Consider the following 21,786-nt stretch of genomic DNA (forward strand, 5'->3'; position numbering starts at 1 on the left):
AAGTTGAGTTTTAAAAAAAATAATAAAACTTCTGGAGCGTGCCAAAGCATCAGTATATTTGCAGGGTTCCTTAGGAACTGCTGATGTTAATAATGCTGATCTAATAATCCAAGCACCTCTCTCTCTGTCCCCAAGACGGGTGGTTTCAACTACAGTACTTAAGATAAATTTTTTGTGCCAAGAATTAATGGTTCTAAGCCCATAACTACCAATATCCAGCAGATAGTACAAACAAAAACAAAACAAACAGAAAACTAATGCCTAGTGACACTTCTGCCCTAGGATGGAGTACTCTGTCCTCTTCACTACTCACTGACCATGAAGTCTGACAGACTGGGTTTCTCCTACATGGGACCCACCTGCCCTCAAGAAGACTCTTTGCTTGACTGTGTCCCTCAAAAATACATGTATTGATATCTTAATACACACTGTGGTGATATTTGGATATAAGGCCTTTGATAGGTAATCAGGTCATAAGGGGGAGCCCTAAAGATGGCATTAGTGCTCTCTTTACCATGTGAGGACACAACAAGAAGAAAGCAGAACTCAGTTTCTTAAATTCTTTGAGCCTCAGTAACCTCACCTGTGAAATGTAGATAATATCTCTGTGCAGGGTTGTTTTGAAGATATATGAAAAAATACCTAGGACAGTGCCTAGAATATAGTCACTAAAAAAAAAACAAAACCACCCACATTAGTAGTAGAGGTAAAAGGAGAAAAAGAAAGTAGAAGAGGAGGAAGAAAGGGAGGAGGAGAAATGGTAGCAGTAAAAGTAGTAGTAGTTGTAATAGCCATAGACGTAGTAGTAGTAGTAGTTATAGTAGCAGTAGAGGTAGTAGAACAACAACAAATAGTAGTGGTAGTAAGAATAGGAGCAGTAATAGTAGAAGTAGGAGTAGGAGTGATACCAGTAGTAGAAGTAGTGATAGTAGTTAGTAGTGGTATTATTAGTAATAGTAATAATACAAGTGGTAGTACAAGTGGAAGGAGGATTATAGGTAAAAATGTCATTAGTGAAGCTATTTGGAATGCCATTAGAAGAATGATGAAAAGAGAGAAGTGGAGACCTGGGATATTACAGGCTGATCAAGTTAAAGAGTGATTGTGGAAGGCATTCGAATTCTAAGGTTCAAGAAATCTGAGTCAGTGAAGTTTGCTTCTGAGCAGAACAAAGAAGAACCTACAGAAGGCATCCTGGAGAGATGGCACCATCATTTCAGCTGTGCCCACGTAAATCCTCTCTAATGAGGCTGTTCATAGTGTGGATCCATTCTCAGAAGTCACTCTATGGGCCTTGAACCAACCTCCAGGAAAGTTAGATCTGCAGTAAGATACTAGAAGGATCCCTGGATCCAGCAAAGCACATTCAGGATTTTTGTTCATAAAAAGAAATCACTATTTATATATTTTTATGTTTAATCTGTATTAAGTAACACAAAACACACCTTAAAAATGTAATGATCCAAAGCACCACCAGAAACATAAATTAGTGATTTTCATTGCTTGCCAGAGCCTGGCCAAGCTCGGTTTGGGTGATTTACTGCTGTGGTATCCTGGGGCTTCTGGAATCCCAGTGTGTGCTTGTGTTACATGCATCATTCATGTGCCTCTCATGAGGCATCAGACCCACACACTTAGGCCTCTCTCCTTCGGGTTCTAGACTGCTTCTGCAGGCAACTTCCCCTGACCACCCTCTCCTAAGGCCAATCTAGTGTCCCTCTGGTGGTCTATGTTCTACCACACCACGAGGGGGTTTTCTTGTCAGGCCATATTGTAATTGGCTCTCTCTTTTCTATAGTTTCCAATAGAATGTAAGCTCCCTCAGGGCAGGCTCTCTTCCTTCTTTTTTGCTTGTATCTCTAGCACCTAACAGAGTGCCTGGCAATTGTTGGTGTTCTCTCTCTATTTGCTAACTGATGAGTGACTGCAGAAGGTAGAAGCAATGGTGACAATGTTTACTGAAGAGGTTCTTAGCAACAGGGATTCCAAAAGGGAAGAGAGGGGCTTATGTGACACGGAGTAAAATCCCAGGCTGATTCAGCTCCACATTTCTAAGGAGACTTAGTGACTCCGGAGGCATTTGAGCCTACCAATGGGCCTTCCAATTTTACAGGAGCGTTACACAATTCTGGTTGCAACGTCTATATTTACCATACAGAGCAGTGCCAAACTCAGAGCTGTACTACCAGTAGGTATGTACCCACTGAAAGATGAACTGGCCCAAGTGACAAGATGTTCCTGTAAATGGGAAAAACGCCATTTGCATTTGAAAATTTGGCACTTGGGGGACAGTATTTGGTGGCAGCCAAAACTGCCTTCAGAGAGAAAGTGGAGATGGGAGACGAAAGGTAAGAGTGGAGGAGTGTGAATTCATATGCATCATCTCTTGGCTCAGCAAATCAAAGCAGCAAAACAATGCAAATGCCATGATGATTAATGCCCTGGGGCTCGGTGACATCGTGCTTTGTGGAGCCAACAACCAGAATCACATCTCTTGGTTGGATGGAGAACCCCATGGAATCTTACTGAGACTGAGGGGTAAAAAAATGTTCCTCTCTACATGAAACAGTTCAATGATGACTCAATGGAAAATACAGCTTTAATTACACTGTGTTTCTGTTCAAGTTTATTAGACATAAGAAAATTATGTTCATGATTTAACCAAAATACATTGATATCTCCTAAAAAGGAAGGAAATAAAATTATGTTATTTTCTATCATGCTTCCCTGAGGTCACTCACTGTTGGGATATGGGATTAGGTGGTGGTAGGCAGGCTAGTGCCAGGGAAGCCAGGAAGAGTGGCCCAGAGCAACATGAAAAGATGGAAACTGAACATGTAAACTTGACCTGTGGACCAGGGATCCAGTACCCTGAGAAGAAGCATGGAAGGGCTCGACTCTAAAACAAGAGGTCCACATGAGAACTAAAAATGTGGGGAAATAAATTCTCCTGGCCATGGAGCAGAGCCTACAGGGAAGAGATAAATGCATGCAATTTCCCAGGGGAGAAAAGCATTTAAAGAAAATAATTAGAGCTTCAAACTCCTCTCAGACATTTTAGGAAGTGCAATTCAGATGAGGGTAGGAAGAGTTGGAAACTTCTGTATGTTTCGACTATTAAAAAAAATACAAACACAAATTAATAAATTCCTTTTCCTGCTGCTTCCCCTACTCTCCAAAATGTATACTGTAGTATGAATTGGAAAATTCATAGACTCAAACAAAATAGGAGAAAACGCTAGAGACTGAGTTCCAAGACTCATTCCTTTGAAACATCTTCACCAGATATTTTAGAGGTGACATTGAACATCTATGTGACATCTGTGAAAATGTGAGTTTGGGTAGGGAACTGGTTTGTTTTAGGAAAAAAACACAGGTTTTATCAACATTTCCCAGGGATATTTCTTCCCAAATGTAGAGAGAGAAGCAAGGGTCTGTCCTTTCAGTTCTTCTATTGACCCTAACTTTCAAGGTGCTGTTCAAGAGCGTAAATTTTTCTAATATTTTTATCTGTTTTAAGCTCCATCCTGGCTCTGCCATCATTTCAGGTATGAGATCATATCCATGTGCTCCTCACCATTTTCAATGATCTGACTTTTTAATTTTGTTGTATTGTCCTCTGTATTTCTGAAGCATAGTAACCTCCATCTTTTATAAAACTGCTGTTTGAATTGTCTGCTATTGTTAGCTAGTCCCTAGTCCTGTAAACTCTGTCATTGTAAACTCTGTCACTTTAAGACAGTCTCTTATTCTATAAAATGACTTTGTTTTTAGTTCAAATAATAGAAAAAGATAAACTTAACTGTCTGACCTTGCAAGCTAGCCATCCAATGTAATAGGCTAATATAGACTAATACTGATAATAATTCCCATATTCTTATGCCAAGTACTAACGCATTATGTATTCATGGTTACAACTGTCGGTAACAATAACTCACACAGAGCCCTTTGTAAAACCTGCAGACAAAGAAGCTCAAAAGGTATAAATACGAAAAACTTCCTGTGTGACTTTGCTCAAAGATTTGGGAGAGACACCTCCTTCTGGGCTGCTCGAAATAAACGACTCCTAATTAATTGGCTCATTAGGGTGTCTTATATCTCATTCACTGATTTACAATACAACATTTCTTTTCTTTTCTTTTTTTTAAGAGACAGATATCTGTTATCTTATTTATGCATTCATTGGTTGATTCTTGTATGTACCCTGACTGGGAATCAAATCTGAAACCTTGACATATCAGAACAATTATTTAACCAGCTGAGCTACCCAGCCCTTGTATTCACTTTTTCTTACTCAAAATAAGTTTTTCTCAATTATTATCTGTTTGTTTTAGGCAGTTTATAAAATATCGATATCCCTCTACCACCAACCAATAGCTATTGTGAACATTTGTCATGAGCCTTCTAGTCCTTTTTTATTGTTACTAATTTTAACCAAATGAGACAATTATGCTTAAATAATTATGTATCCTTTCTTGAACCACTTAAACTGCTATCTAATAAGCATTTTCTTTTCTCACTAAGAACTATTCACAACATGATTTTAATTGTGGTGTAATAGTACATCCTATAGCTAGCTATACATCTTTTCTAGTTATTCAACTTATCCAATTTTATTAACTATCAAGTTATTTCAGCATTAGAAATAATGTATGATAAAAATTTGAATATAAATCTTTGTCAACATTTTCTTAGGATCAATCCTTATATAAAAATTTTTGCTTTGAAAAATATGGCTGTTTTTAATGCTCTTGATGGATCTTGCTAAATTATTGACCAAAAGGTTGTGTATTAAGTCATTGATCCTGCAGAATTCCTGACAATTTTTATTACTACCAGTTAAAAATCTTTGTTAATATGTGCTCTGTGAGAAATACTACCTTAATGTTGTTTTTTATTTGATTTTTGAAATTTTGTCTTTTTTGTATTACAAAATAGGATATTTTTCTTAAGTTGTTAACCATTTCTGTTTCTTCTTCTGTGATTTTCTTACATATATGTATTTTTAAAATTACAATTTATCAAATGTGTTAGTTATCTTTTCATTTTGTGTATGACATATGGACATGTTTTATTTTTTCCATCAACCTTTTCCTCTGTAATTTCTTTAATTGCTTATAAGTTTAGAAAGTCCTTTTCTATCCAGAGATCAGAGAAATCTTCATCTACATTTCTTCCAAAATATTTTGGTTTAGCTATTTCTATTTAACTCCTTAATCTACTTGGAGTAAAAATGGGTAATTATTTTTCCCTTGGGGTGTGTGTGTGTGTGTGCACTAACCTGAATTTTTTTTATCTAAATAATAAATTTCACCGAATAGCATTATAAAATTACCCATGCCCTATCTCACAGATTTATGGTGTTTTATTCATTATTAAACTTTTCTGTATTCTAGTTTCTATGGCCAACATATTTTTTTTTCAGCTGCTGTTTATTGGCATATAACAACAGGCCTGGCAGTGGCTGCAGTGGTGGGGGAAATGAAGGTGGAGGGTGGAGCGCTCGTCTGCAGTGGTGGCTGAGTGGAGTGCAGGGCAGAGGTGCACAGTGCAAGACAAGGTGGGAGTGGGGGAGGCTGAGGAGGTTGGAAAAACAAGTGAAGGCCAGGGCCAGTCTACTGAAATGGAACCACTGCCCTCTAGCCGGCTATCTTCTGACCCCAGGCCAAGCTTGGAAGTAGTCTCTGAGGGTCCATTTCTATAGGAACTGAACAGCCTATTTATTTCTATTACATTCATAGCTCTGATCTTTAGCTAGTACTATGATGTTCTTACTATTGTGGCTTTTGCACCCAGTAGAATGATTAAGAATTCTACTCTGGAACTCAGTAGAATGATTAAGAATTCTACTCTGCATGTTCTCAGATTTCAAATCTACTCCTTACTAGCTATCTAACAATGAGCTAGTCATGGCCTCTCTATGACTCGGTTTCATAATCTGTCTAATGGTCATACCAATACTACTTCAAATCATGAGATTGCTGTGAAGATTAAATTGGTTAATAAAATAAAGAGCTTAGAAGAGTTCTTGGCACATAGAAAGTGTCACAGAAACGTTAACTATTACTACTATTGTCATCCCATATTAATAAGGTAAGTCCTTATAATCTTATCTTTCAAAAATATTTTGTTTGTTTTTCTTTCAGGAAACCTTCATTTACAAATGAAAATATATTATTTTTTCTGATAATAAAAAGTGTATGTCCATTATAGGAACATTTTTCAGAAAATGCATAAATATAATTTTAAATCACTTATAACCCATCACCCAAAGATACATGTTATTTATATCCAGCTAGGAAATTACCAAATATTAACTCTTTATTAGTTGTGCAAAACTTCTTATCTATATATATAAAAGCCCAAGCAACCATTACGACCAAATGACTGAAACGACCAGAACAACCCATCAACCAGTCATCATGACATGCACTGGCCACCAGGGGGAAGACGCTTAATGCAGGAGCTGCTCCCTGGTGGTCAGTGCGCTCCAACAGCCAATCTCCCACAGCCCCTCCCCCCACTCACCAGCCAACATACCACAGCCCCTCCCCCCAGGCCCCGATCAGGGGTCCAGCAGGACAGCCTCCCGTGGTCCCTTCCCCTGGCTGACTGGCCCCCTTATAGGCCTCTATCACTGGCCAGGCCGAGGTACCCTACCCGTGCACAAATTCGTGCACTGGGCCTCCAGTTTTGATATAAAGGTAGTCTGAGAGACCAAGGCTCAGAATGCATGTTTGTAACTAACCGTGAAAGAATAACATAATAGGCAAATGCCAGTTTTGCTCAAGTAGCTAAATTTCTCAGAACTATACCATGTCTAACTTGCCAGCTTCAATTCTGTCTTTCTCTGCTGCTTTTACCTGGTTTAAAGACAGACTAAAATTGTGAACACAGAAAAGAGTGTTCTAAGAAGACAGAATCACAACTTTTGGGGATTCCTGTTTTTTTAGGTAATAATGAGTCACCGCAGAGTTGCATCACTCACAACAGTAACTGTGATGCAGAGTTCTGTGCAGCCCTGAGGGAGCTACATTACCCAGGAGAGGGCTTCCAGGAAGAGGTTTCTCTACTCACCCACCTGTGCTGCTGCCCAGTCACCTCAGGATCTGTATCCATGAGTATAAATTACAGAGAAGAGATAGAAGAAAGAACCATGTCTATCATTTGCCAGACATTCCCCGTCCAAGGGATGGAGTCATATAACAAGACATCACACAGTCCCGTGCAAAAAAGTAAAGCAATCTGTTATCCATTTAGAAACTAGATTTCTCTATTTTGGCTATGTTTGACTTTTTATAATATTTTTAATATAAATTAATTTCTAATGCACTTTACTTTTTAGAACAGTTTTAGGTTTACAGCAAAATGGACCATAAAGTACCAAGTTTTCATCCCCTCTTGCCCCTATACATGCAAAACCTCCCCTACTATCACCATCCCACATCAGTCAATTCATTGTAATCAATGAACCTATCCTGCCACATCATAATCACCCAAGTCCATAGTTAACATTAGGTGCACGTTGGTGTTGTTCAATCCATGGGTTTTGACAAGTATATATTAGGACAGTATCCACCATCGTAATATACAGATTAGGTTCATTGCACTAAAAATCTGTTCTCTGCCTGTTCATCCCTCCCTGTCCCTAACCCCTGGCAACCTCTGCTCTTTGGATTGTGTCCATAGTTTTGTCTTTTCTAGAATGCCATAAAGTTGGACTCATACAGTATGTAGCCTTTTAAAATGGACTTCTTTCACTTGCTAATATGCATTTAAGGTTCTTCCATGTCTTTTCATGCCTTAACAGCTCATTTATTTTTAGTACTGAATAATATCCATTGCTTGTAGGTACCACAGTTTATCTATGCACCTACTTAAGGACACCATGGCTGCTTTCAAGTTTTGGCAAATATGTTTTGGATACGTCTTTGATCAGATACATCTTTTGCAAGTATTTTCTCCCAGCATGTCTTCTCGTTATCTTAACCGTGTCTCTCACAAATAAGTTTTAAATTTTACATTAATTAACTTTGCCGCCCAAAGTGCACAAGTGTAACAGACTAGTAAGTGCAAGTTTTCCTGTAACCCCAGAATTAGACATTAGGGCCCCAATACTGGGATAAAGAAGCTACAGCACTAACAGCTGGAGCCATCACCTCTTTCAGACTCACTATGGGTCAGGGAGCAGGCTGTGCTGCTCTCAATGGTCACCCAGACCATGCCCTTCCCTTCCCCGGGGGAGTCTTAAAGCAGACGGCGCTGTGGAAGAGAAGTGGAAAATCAGCAACGCTGTGAGGTGGCCTTGGGGAGGGTGGAAGAGAGTGATGCTGCCGGTTTTCCATCCACTCCCCCAAGGATACCCCTGTCACCACCGAGCCGGAGCAGAGCCGAGTATGGGGGCTGGGGAACTGCCAAGAGAGCCCTTCTTAAAGCCAGGAGGGGTGCCTGTAGGAAGGGAATGCCACTACTTCTTTCCTCTGCATATGCAGTGGCCTTACCCTGCCCCCATCTGAATTAAGGAGAAAAAGAGACATGGAAAAGAAGTCACAACCATGGGGCAACTCACAACCTGTGTCCGTGGGCTGAGTGAACTCAGGCACAGTGGCCAGGTTTGTGTTAACCCTTTGCACTCGCTTGCTTTTTTCTCCATTCCTTTATTCTACTCGGGATTTAATTTTTTAAATACCCCAGATTTTTCAAAGTGCGGCAGTAGAATAAAAAACTGGAGTTTCTTTTCATACAAACTTATTTATTTGGATTTTTTTATATTTCAAATTATTGATACATTCAAAGAGTAATTTTAATCTCTATAATTTTTCATGGTGTGATATTTTTTGAAACATTCACCCACATGAAGACCTGGTTTACATTCACATGTTTCGCAAATATAAATCGTCTCTCTTCTTCCTCCTTTGATTTTTCTGTTAGAACAAACAACACAATCTTTGTGTTTTTTGTTAGGGTGAGGTGTGATTATATGGAGCTTTCCATCTAAACGTTGCTCTAAGTTAGTGGATAATAATCTACCCTGGAAGTTAGTGTACCATCTCTGAATTCTCCAACAAGATCATGTACTAGTTTCCTAATAAATTTCACATGCGTTATCGGTTTTTCATTTTTTCTTTATTGGCATCAGTTGAGACGGCATTTACATTTTACTTGTCCTTTCATGCTAATTAAAACAAGAAAAGATACTGGAAAAATAGACAAAAATCCCCCTTCCCCCCCTACCCGCGGTGAAACTACGTGTCGAGTGTGGCTCGACATACAAGCTGCTACCGATGCTAACCGTGTCGAGTCACACTCGACATCCGAGTGCAAAAAGTTAACTTGCCATTTTCCATGCATGAGGGCAGGCTGCTGAATGAGCAGACCCAGGTGCAGGAGGCTGGGATGTTCACATGGATAAGATCTCTCTGGACTGGTTCTCCCACATCAATGACTGCCTTGGGGATGCCCCCAGGGTGCTGAGAACTCGTGTGAATGCCAACCACAGACGACCTCAGCCTGCCAGGCCATGTGAACCAGGAAAAAGTCAAAATTTTACATAGAGGAAGGACTATTATATGTGAGAGACTTGTCCTTTTTTTTTCCTTTGTCCCTGTCCCAAATCTCCCCAAATTGTAATAGCCAAAAGAGGGACATACAACACCCCTCTCCTTCTGATCCCCAAGTCCTGCATCTAACCTATGATGTCAGTTAAGATAGTTTAAAATGGATTGAAATTGAATTTTTATAACACAGAATTAGTAGTTTTGTTAAAAAAAAAAAGAAGAAGAAGAAGAAAAATGACCAAAAGATTATTGTATCTGCCTAAGGAAAGGGAAATTTGACAAAGCTTAAGTAATTGAAGGAGAAAAAATAATTGTTACTCTCATGTATAAGCCCCAGGCAAGTTCAGACTAGTCAGCAAATTCATTACTCAAAGCAAACAAAATAATATGATATTTCCATTAGGAAAAAAGTGTTCCACTAAAGTGGTCACAGTGAAAAGTTAAGGAGGAAGACACATTACATTGTATTTTTTTTTTTTTTAGTTTTTATCTTTTTTTTTTTCATTACATTGTATTTTTTATTAATAGTTAGGAGACCCTGAACTAAAGAGAAAACTATACAGGATTATTCCTATGAATGCACTCAGCACAGCAGACTGATGTTTTATTAGAGGTGGAGAAACATGGGTATTGGAATTAGAAAGAGCTGGATTCAAATCCTGACTGCTATTTGCTACCTCTGTGACCTCTCAAATCCTCATGGAAAAGGGCCACAATAGTGCCTCCTAACAAGGTTAGTGTAAGGATTGCAGATGAAGAGTGACAAGCCTACTACTGAGAGGAAACAGGGTTTTGGGATGATGATTTTTAAGCTGTTTGTTGGGAAGCAGAACTCAAAGGGAAACTTTGATCCTCCCCACTTTCCTGCCCAAGAGATTCAGATAGAAAAAATTGCTCCCGAAAGGGGATCTTAGGATGTTCACCTCAGACTAATTTCATTTAAGTGTTTTAAACTGGAAGGCTTCAGGCAGGTGCCTATGAGCTAGATGCCCCCTGTATCCCATTATTTCTGAGTTGCCTTGTAAGAAATGTCTTGCATGTATGTCCTCCAATTCCTCAACTACTTGTAAATTGCCCATTCTCACTTCTGAAATAAGACCCTATTCCCCTCCTTTTCTCCTTTGTCCAAAATGTCTTATATACCCAATGTTGCCTCACTGTCTTTGGAATTTTCATGCCTATGTGAATTCCCCATACATATGTGTTATTGTCATAGTTAGCTAGCTTATTAATATTAATAATAGGAAGAGGGCGAAGGGAAGGCCAGACATTATAAGCATGGTCACCTGGGCAGTTTCACCAGGAAGCTATAGCTTCACACTCCCCAGGGAAGGGCTCGAACAAAGGTGGGAAGGGTGCAGTGAAATCAGGGTGATATAGGGAAAGTGCTTGCCTGTCAATCTAGCCTGGGGAACAATGGATTGGCTAGGAATGGAGCCCATCAAAAAATGTGCAAAATCTTGGAAGGTTAAAATCCTGAGACAAAGAGTTCCCTCTCTCTTGCTCACTCCTGCTCCTGTGTGCTTTTTTCCCTCTGGCTCTGTGACCTGCACTTGCCCATGTGTTCGTATATTCTCTCCACAGTCATGTGGCCTTAAGCAGCTACATGCCTATAGCCGTGTGAACCCCTCACACAATGGACTTCAGCTGGGAACAGAAGCTAAGCTGGCCAGATGCTGGACTGGGCTGAACTTTACTATGGAACAGTAACTCTGGATACTGGTTTCTATTCTGGCCCTGCTGAAGACAAAATCAGACTTTATCCATGGTGAGACAGACAGAGATGGGAACTTGCAGGGAAACCCCCTTAATTTAACAATATCAATAAAGCTTTCCACCACATCCCATTCTCCCAAGAACTCCATTTCCACCAATATCACATGTATTAAAATTGATTCTCTCCTGTTAATCTGCCTCTGTTAATTTGATGATTAGCCCTGCCTAAGAATTTAGAAGGTAGAAGAAAAAGCATTAATATTTTTTAACCTCCACAATACCTAACAAATGGTAAGTGCTCAGAAAATGGTGGCTACTATTATCGGCATTGTTTCTTTACCATTTATTTATCACTGGAGGCCTGTGCACGAATTCATGCAGGGGTGTGGTCCCTTGCCCTGGCCAGCAATCGGGGACAATTGGGGCCAATCAGGGCCGTTTCTCCCAGTCCCAATCAGGGCCAATTGAGGCTGGCCAGGCCGGAGGGAGGGACTGCAGGAGGTTGGCTGTGGGAGCGCACTGACCACCAGGGGGCAGTGTCTGTGTTGAGCTTCTGCCCCCTTTGGTCAGTGTGCATCATAGCGACTGGTCAACAGGTCGTTCAGTCGACCGGTCATAACAGTCGCTTAGGCTTTTATATATATAGATTGCCATCTATTATCATGGTTATATATCCAGAGAATTAACAACTCTGGTAAAAATGTATTTAAGTTAAAATCAGGGTTTATGCAAAAAACAAACAAAACAAAAAACATATAAACCCACAGCACTAAAACATTCATAGTTCCGGGTAAACAAAATTCCTCAAAATAGTTAGCATTTGACAATAACTTAGGTACCCTAGTTTAGGGACTACTTTCCAGCTGAGAAAAATATAAAAGGGTTGGGATTCAGCCCACTTTCTGTACCTTACCACAATGTCTCAGGACTAGAAGGTGACTTAGGAAAGGAAAGCCCAAAGAAGCTACATGGTTTGCCTAAGACAGTCTGATCCACCCTATCCCCACTCATCCTTCATACACGCCCCCCCTCCCCCTACACACACACATCTATACACTTGTTGGCTGTTTCAGTCGCAGCATTCAAGGGCTGCTCAATTTCATCTTTGTCTTTTAAGAAAGGCAGCTAACTAAGGTGTCAGCCCCTTTCACTCTGCTCTTCAGGCTTCATCTTGGGAGAGCACTTGGCAACAGCCACCTGCGAGCCAGCCAGCGGATTCAGTACAACCTGACATTTACCAGACAAGGATTTCATTTAATTGCAGTCTATTTGATTCGTGGTCCCTGTTCCGTTCCTCCTTTGATCGTTTTTCTCCTCGTTCATCACTCCATGTAGTGTGGGTGGCAGATATGAACAAATCACCAAATTTGATATATTCCACTTTGTTCCCTTTTAGAAGTTCTTATCATAGTTTTCCTGAGGAAAGTCAATTAAACTGTTGACTTAAATACTATTTGGGAATCAATTATAATTCCAATTAACTGTGCCATCTGGGTTGTTCATTACCACTCTTGGGGAAAATTTGTAATGGTGAGAAAGTATGTCTCCCATCCTCATGTATATTCATCTTCTGTTCTAGAACCTATGTTCAGACACTGGCCTTGGACCCCCACATCCAAGAACTAACCTCCTGGTTAGTCACACCTTGGCTTTGTCTGCAGTCATTTTCCTAGCTACAGAGGGCTCATCACTGACATTTCCCTTCTCTCCCTACCTTGAGCTAACATTTACTAAGTGCTTTATTATATGCCAATCACTCCGCTAAGTGCTTTGTATGCATTATTTCTTTCAATCCCATTATTAGCATAGGTAGCTAGTTATTAATAAAGTAAGGGAGCAAAGGGAATCAGACATCCTACATAATAAAAGCCTAATATGCTAAGTGTCCGGTCGACCGGTCGGCCATTCAACCAATCAAAACGTAATATGCTAATGATATGCTAAGGCCACTCAACTGCTCATTATGACATGCACTGACCACCAGGGAGCAGATGCTCAACACAGGCGCTGCCCCCTGATGGTCAGTGCGCTCCCACAGGGGGAGTGCTGCTCAGCCAGTAGCCGGCTCACAACTGGCAAGTGCAGAGGCAGTGGTAGGAGCCTCTCTCGCCTCTGAGGCAGTTCTAAGGACCCCTCAAGGGATGTCCCCCTACTGGTTTAGGCCCGTTCTCAGGGGAGTGGGCCTAAGCCAGTAGGCGGACTTCCCCCAAGGGGTTCTGGACTGCGAGAGGGCACAGGCCAAGCTGAGGGACCCCTCCAGTGCATGAATTTCATGCACTGGGACTCTAGTTAAGTATAATAAACTAGGGAGCAGAGTCAGACATTAAGCCTGACTTACTAAGAAGCTATAACATTCACAGGCTTCCCAGGGTCCACCACACCCTGCCACAAGGGGACTTAATCCCCAAAGCAGGCTGTGGGGGCAGGACCAGCCATTATCCAGGATTACCCAGGGAGAGAGGAAATAATAAGGAAGAAATTCCTCTGCTGGGTGCATGTACAGTAGGAGCCAAGATGGCAACCAAAAGGGGGAGGAATCTAACCTGGGAAAAAGACTGGATTGGATAGGGGGAGGACCCAATACAAGCCCGCAAAGAGGCACGAAAGAGATTGGTTAGTTTGAAAAAAAAGCTTACTCCTTCCCAAGCCCAATGTAATATAATCAAAGCTTAACAAAGGGCCCCTCAGTAGCACCTCTTCGTTGGCCTGTTTGTGTGTTCTTTGCTGTCTCTCCATAGTAGCTGTGCAGCTCCAAATGCAGGTCCATTGCAGCCATGCAGGCCTGGCAGCTGCGCACACCCAAGCGTGGGCTCCAAGCAGGGCTCCCAGCACCGGCTTCTATGCAACAGCTCAGCACCAGCCAAGCACAGCCTGAAACAGAGACTAAGCTAGCCAGAAAGGGGTGGGGACAGAGACTGGGCTGGATTAAGCTTTGGCATGGACTAAACTGAACGACGACAACTTCATATGCCCTGCTGATGCCAGGTAGTGGCACAACATCTCTGGACTCTGGCCCTTTTTATGGGCTTGATGAAGACTTCTTCCACAGCGGGATGGAGCTAAGCTACCTGGTGGTGGATGAAACCCCCGACACCGGGATGGCCCTTTGTGTTTGCTACAGCTTCAATAATCTTACCGCTACACCCCGCCCTCCCATGTGTGGGTCCCTAAAATGCTTTCCTTGTGACACCACGGAAGAACCCCATTTTCACTGGCAAAACACCATGAGGTAGGCAGTATGGTTCTCCTCTCAGCATGGATGGACCTGGAGAGCATTATGCTAAGCAAAATAAGCCAGTCAGAGAAAGATTAGTATCACATGATCTCACTCATAGGTGGAATCTAATGAACAAAATAAACAGATGAACAAAATAGATCCAGAGACACAGAAGCATGGAACAGACGGATGAATCTCAGAGGGAAGGCGTGGGTGGTGGTGGGCGGGAGTGATTAACCTGGGAACTTATATGCATATACGGACACAGACAATAGGGTGGTGAAGGTCTGTGAGGGGTGGGTGTGGGGCGGAGGGCGTCAATGGGAAAAAAAACAACCAACCAACCAAGGGGACATCTTTAATACTTTCAACAATGAATAAAAATAAAAAGGAGAAACCTGTCTCTTAGAGAAGAAAAGCACTTTGTGCAAAGCCACAGGGAATCCAAACCCGGGTCTCTGGAACAGGCACTGCTTCTTCAGCTGAGCTTCTCTGGGTCTGAGAGCCAGGCTCCTGGCGAGCTCCGAACCTACAGTCCTCTCGTGAGATAAACAAGCTAGAGAGAACCCGCACATTTTCCTCAAACGTGAGGTCCTCCAATGCCTGCAGCTTTGACAAAATGCAGATTCCCAGGGACACTCCTCCCCCAACTTCTTGAATCAGAATCAAGAAGAATTTGGAAAAATAAAAGCTGTTTTTCTATTTAAAATGGCTGTTCTTTATGAACAAATTCAAGAAAAAAATCTACACTAATAAAAGAGAAACATGCAAATTAACCACCACTCTGCTATGCCCACCAGCCAATCAGAGAGAGTATGCAAATTAACCCAACAAAGATGGTGGTTAATTTGCATATGCAGGCAAGGAGCGAAGACTGAAGACAGTGTACAAGAGGGAGGGAAAGCGGGGCGAGGGCGACAGCAGCAGTGGGAGAGAAAGCGCAGGGAAGTGGTGGGTTAGCAGGCTTTGCTCCCTTCTCTGCTTTGCTCAGGCCACAGGAAGCCCTATTCTTGCAGGAATCTTCCTGCAATGGGCCTCTAGTTATATAATAAGACTTAAATAGCAATAAAACTCAGGAACCAGTCCTGAACGCCTTTCATGCTTAAAAGTTTGAGATCCACTGCCCTAGGTTTTTTGTTTGTTTTTTGTTTGTTTTGTTTTGTTTTTTCTTCTTTGACACAGAAAGTGTCCTTTAATAAAACTTTCCTGGAAATAATGCGCTGACCCCTGGTGGTCTAACCCAAAAGTGTGACTCTGCCATGATAGGGATTTGAGAAAATACTCTGTGATAAGCTCACAGCTCACCTTTGGCCGAATTTTATTTGATTAAGTATCAGCTGCCTCTGGCTTGAGTTCTGGCCTATCTCATAGAAAGCACATCAAAGCAACTAGTTTGATGACCTTTTTTGGTAGCAGCTACAAAAAGAGATACCTTTTTGATCAATAAATATTTATCAATTGTCTACTAGCAGGTGATGCAAAGCTGAAAGGACAGGATTCCTAGTCTTAGAAATGTTAGTGTATCTATAGATAAGGAAAAAAACCTCTAAGAGAGAGAGACAGAGAGAGAGAAAGACAGAGAGAGAGAGAGAGAGAAATTTTCCATGAGCTGCTTTACCCTGTCTTCATTAGAATATCATGTTTGAGCTCTAGTGCTTAGCCACTTTAAACTTGGCTAACTCTCACCAACTCCTTTTTTCTTTTACTAAGAAACTTTCACTTTCTTGACCAGTCTTTTTCCCCTTCTCCTTTCAATGATATCACACACCTGTATTTATTGCACCTTTCTGGTTATTACCAAAAATTGTCTGGCTGTCACAAACCCAATATTTGACCTGATAGAAGAAATACCCATTATTAAATTCACTGACGCTATGATGTAAGAAGATACCTAGTAACAAGAATAACTACAATAAAAATACAAGTGGAAGTCTGGAACATTTAAAGGGGGGAAACCCTAAAAGCTAACCAGCTTATTCAAGAAACATTTGAATAATGTATTTCCAGCAATAATTCCACTAATATTTTATTCTTCTTAATATGCAATACTACACTAAAATGTGTTCATGTCCTCCACTTCCCCACATCAAAGAAAATAACAATAATGCATAATGAGAATCAACCCGTACGTTTCAAACCCACACTTACCATAGAACTTCAGTTGGCAAATGGAATTGAGTGGTCAAATCACCGACAGTGAATCCTAGTCACCCAGCCAGAAGGTATGAGGTTTCGCCTCTTCTGTGCTAAATGAATTTACAGCGCCCTGCAATGCAACAGGACACTGGCCTTCTGGAAAGGAAATTCGATCTCACCCCAACTCATGCCGCCCTCCTCCCCTTTCCAAGGACGCTCCCATGTGTTTATTGCAGGACTTGGACAAACTGTCTAGTATCAAATACCTTAAAATAAAAGAGGAAAAACCAACAACAATTCAATAATGCCTATGTGATTCACAAACCCTATACACGTGGAAAATCGGGGTTCCTCATTCTGTAATGAATGAAGTGGAAAAACAAACCATTTCTTATCCGGAGTCACTCCCAAATCAATGTTTCACGTGTGGTTTTTATGGGCGTGCTGATCTTTCAGAGTTTCAAAGTTGCTTACTATGATCTAACTACAAATTTCACTGTGCTTGATCTTGGTTTCAGATTAATAGCAAGAACAAAACAGACACCAGCTACATGGTCTATCTTTTTAACAGAAACCCATGTTAGCTTTTGTCCACAAAACATTCATCACCAGTCCCTAGAAACAATTTATAGAAACAGCAAGTTTGCCATATGTATAGCAACCAGCATATAAATATGTATCATGAAAAAGTCCATACACAGAAAACCTCATGATTTGGTTTAGAAAACAAGTCACTTCAAAGTTGTGGAAAATAGGACCTGTTCCTGCCTTAAAGGCAAGATCTGCCACCTGTAGTCATTCTCATGATTCCGCACCTGTAACCAGCTCTCTGGGCATTTCTTTGAGATAATTATTATGCATGATCAGTTGAAAGCTAATAGAACCTCAAAAGGAAAATTTTTTTCTTGAATTTGTTCATAAAGAACAGCCATTTTAAATAGAAAAACAGCTTTTATTTTTCCAAATCATATTTAAACTATTTAACTATTAAGTTCCTAAAAATAAAAGCAATTTTTATAGTAATAAATAGGTTGGAAAATTTGCAGCCTATGATTATCTATTGCGAGACAGAACCCCTTTATGTGCCATCATTAAATATTTTTTTTAAATTGTGGGGAATGTAATCACAGTAGTTAAAATGTTTGCCCTTGCGAAAGAAATCTGGCTTGTCTTAGGAGTTTCTTCTAACAAAACTACAGTAGTTTCTGCCAGTTAGAGTCCAGGTCTTACATTCTGGGTGTATAACCATATGCACTTTAGAGACCAGCTGTTTGGGCACATCCTCGCCATCACCCATGTAACACCCTCTGTCTCTCTTCCAGGATTTAGTTTGATGTGTCCTCACAGATCAGCCTGTCTGTCCCAGTAGCTTCTTCCATGCCTGGCCAAGAACTTGCCTTCCTCTCTACAGCAATCGCTCTAAGCATCATTAAGCTCTACCTAAATTCCATTTCCCCAGCGTCTCTTGAGAAAGAAATCTGTCTGGCGTGTACTTTGTCCTTACCTCTCCCGCAGGACTGGAGAAGGCAGTGAGAGCAATGTGGCTGCCCTTTGGAAGATCCCGGCCCAGCACGGAGCTGGGGGAGGGCACAGTATGGGCAGCTGGAGGAAGAGAAGGAGGAGTAATTTCTGTGCCACTGCAAACATGATAGGGTGCCAACAAAAGCACCATTCTTTTTCCCAAGGAGTTCAAAGCACTTTGCAAACATTAACTCATGAGGCCACGCAGCCATAGAGCAATTACTACTTTATGACGCTCTTCAGATAACCATTGCAAGCAAAGTCACTAGGAAAGCAAGTCTGTTCATTGTTTTGTGATTCCTCCGATATTTATTGAGCTCCTACTATGTGCTGGATACTGCAGTTAAGAGAGGGAGTATGACAGACAAGGGCGGTGCTCCTACAGGCTCTCACACTAGGCCATGCCCACTTGCTCACCCCTTAGACAGGGTACTAAGCACTTGGCAACACTACTGACTACACTCATTTACACTTTATTTTGGTCCAAATTGTTTAATGGATTGTGCCCTATTCTTTAGAATGTCTATAATGTGCTAAGTGCTGCGCAAACACACTGAAGAAAAAAATATTTTGAAAGTGCTTTCTTTTAAGATGCTACAAACAAAGCTTGATTGTGAGCAATCCTGTCCCTTTGAAATGTTTGTGGAATTACTAGACTGGACAAGGAGAGTTAAGATCAGAAATAACATGCCAAGCAGTTTATGTAAATAACCTGGCTTTTAAAAATGATTAATCAGACATGCTTATGTCTGGTGAAGTGGAGAGCCTTTATCCAGGAGATTTTTTTTTCCTGGCCTCTTTTTTATTTTCTGTGACAAAATGACAGGTCAGGTGCAGGAAGTGACTTATGCCATTTCTACATCTTTCTCCTTAGGCAACAGACTCCAGACATTTTATTTACGATTAACTGGACCAGGCTGGTGACTGCTTTTTAAAAATGCATGACTTTCTGATGAATCAAGAGGGATTTAAGCTGTTATGTTTTAAGGATGTTAGATAAGGATTCTAGTATGTTCTGGGAGTCACTAACCCAACCCAGGCTGCTGCAGTTTTCACTCAGAAATTTACACATATTTTAAAAGTCCTAGGAAATTACACCATCATCTGAAGTTCAACTTCCCTCTTTAATAAACACATCCCTGACTGAACTAAATAGAAGTATTATATTGATTCACTACTCAAGTGTATTTACTGGTTAACAACACACATACTCAGTGAAATTCAAGCTCCATATCTTATCAGTTAAACAACATCTTCATTTGGCCCCAAACTACCTTGCTAGCCTCAGCCTCACCTCCCCAGTACTCTAGCCACCACAGATTTTTATGTTTACTATATCAGACTTACATTGTACCCTCTGCCTTGAAGGCTGCTCCCTCGCTCACACACAAAGACACACACACATACACACACACTTACTCGCTCACACACACAGTTTGTCCGCCTGGAAAAGTATTCATTCTTCAAGATCAGATGACATCTTCCCATTTCCCACACCATTAGCTTATCACATTTATATAGGTATCTAACTAAAGCCTGAAGATTTCATGTAGAGCCATCACATTTTATTCCTTTGTATCTTCAGCGCCTAGTTTCAAATCTTTGTTGAAGTTGACTTTTCTACAGAGCATCAATAAAGCACTTACTGAGGCTGGCAAGGGGATGGGCTGCACTTGGGTTTACTCTGCAGATGGAAGCACAAATGGGATGATTAAAACCTCTTTATTAAGCAGAGCTGCTAAAAAAAAAAAAGAGGATAAAAGCAATTCCAATAAATTATTAAGTTAAAAACATCTATTTTTAAATTAAAGGACTATTACATTAATATCAACACCATTGTCATTCAGCTGTTCACCTTTAGGGATGGCCAATAGCTCAAGAGCTGGGACCATATTCTACTCCAATTGTAATAACAGCTTTGAAAACAGTAGATTTCCTGAATGGGTAAAGGAGATAAGAAACAGTTAAGCTTGATAGCAATGGCAATGCTAATTGAGACTACTCATTTCTGCTTTCAAATCAAACAAGAGGAGAACAGAAGGGAGGGATAGGGAAGGGCCCAGAACAAAGCAGAGAGGAGGAAAGGGAGGGACTGGATTGCTGTGAATGATTATCCTTAAAAATCCATGTTTGCCATTTTTATCTTTTGGAAACTGAAAAATATAGATGTTCTTATAGGTTGTACAGAGCATAATGATAGGCAGTCGAAGATAAATACTACCCAGTAAAAAAGTTGTTCTGTGTCTAGAGCATCTTACAAAAATTATTTTAAGGGCATCCTGCTTTCTTTCAATGTGTCTAGGAAGGTTCCTTTCATTCTCTTGAAATATTGATATGTTTCCTAAATTTACCCCCCCTCCCCCCGCCAAATTTCAGAAAGTCAGTAATTGAACAATGTTGCTCTGTGCTTTTTATGAACTTGTGTACACCATATATATGGGTCCTCTTGCAAAGAGCATATGTTTAAACCTCACACTTTTTAAAAATATATATTTTATTGATTTTTTTACAGAGAGGAAGGGAGATGGATAGAGAGTTAGAAACATCAATGAGAGAGAAACATCCATCAGCTGCCTCCTTCACACCCCCTACTGGGAATGTACCCACAACCAAGGTACATGCCCTTGACTGGAATTTAACCTGGGACCCTTCAGTCCACAGGCCAACGCTCTATCCACCGAGCCAAACCGGTTAGGGCTGAACCTCACACTTTTAATGGGCACAGTGAAGTTCTTTCACATGTATTATTATTAGCTCATTTGACCCTCACAGTAGCCTGTTATGGTGGGTAAGGTACTGTACAAATGAAGAAACCGAGTCTCAGAAAAACTTAGTATCTTGCAGAATTAATATATAGACACAAGCTAATAGTACCCCCCAAGGTTTTTTCTATCACATCATACTATGTGACTATTTTAACAATTATTAGAGATGCAGCTTTGATTCTTTGCATTTCTTTAAAAAATGCTGGCTCTGTATATTTTGCCCCGCTTACTGAGCAGAAAGTATACATATGATCCACAGCAATATTTTTTCCTGGGTACTGGGAATCCCCTAAGAATCCATGTATCATTTAGGAGATGCATTCCCTGGTTAATTAGTCCTGATCCACATGCAAGAAAATGTTTATTTTCAGATAAAACCCCAAACTTTCAACCTTCATTAATTCCTTAGCAGGCAATGCAAAATCTTTTTCCTGCCAAATCCAGCAGAGGGCAGGATGCTCCCACCAACAGCCGGCTGGCTGGTGCTGCCAGCCCAACCAGAGCGACTACCTGGTGGAGTGCTCTGACTTTACAGCCGTCATCCTTTCCCACCTGGATCTGAAAAAAAAAGATGTGCGCTTGAGCTGAGAATAAGGGTGTGGGGCATGTCCTGGGAAATGTCAGGAAAAGTTTTGCTTTTGAAGCTGCCTACATTTTGTTTGGACTTGATCTTGAAGATACCTGGACACTAGCCAATTTCAATTATCTTTCTGGAATATCTTGCTGAGGAGGCTACACTGGGGAATTAATTTAAATATAGCATAAGAATTTCTGTTTCTGGTTTTAGGTCATCTCATGTCACAGCTGACACTCACATGCCCTGTCTTGGGTTCCCCATCTCAGCTCAACCCTCACCTGCTATGCTTCTCTGTCC

At 40.8% G+C, this 21,786-nt stretch overlaps 1 protein-coding gene across 1 annotated transcript in view; it reads right to left on the bottom strand.

The window, feature by feature from the left end:
• CYTIP (cytohesin 1 interacting protein) overlaps positions 1-16,734 on the bottom strand; it is a 69,697-nt gene extending 52,963 nt beyond the window's left edge. The window contains exon 1 of the mRNA XM_054723419.1: positions 16,639-16,734. Coding sequence (XP_054579394.1) covers positions 16,639-16,641 — 3 coding nt within the window. The 5' untranslated portion in view covers positions 16,642-16,734. The remainder of the gene's footprint in view (positions 1-16,638) is intronic.
• Between the last annotated feature and the right edge of the window lie 5,052 nt (positions 16,735-21,786).

This window comes from Eptesicus fuscus, chromosome 11 (genome assembly GCF_027574615.1).
Source record: "Eptesicus fuscus isolate TK198812 chromosome 11, DD_ASM_mEF_20220401, whole genome shotgun sequence".
NCBI lineage: Eukaryota > Metazoa > Chordata > Mammalia > Chiroptera > Vespertilionidae > Eptesicus > Eptesicus fuscus.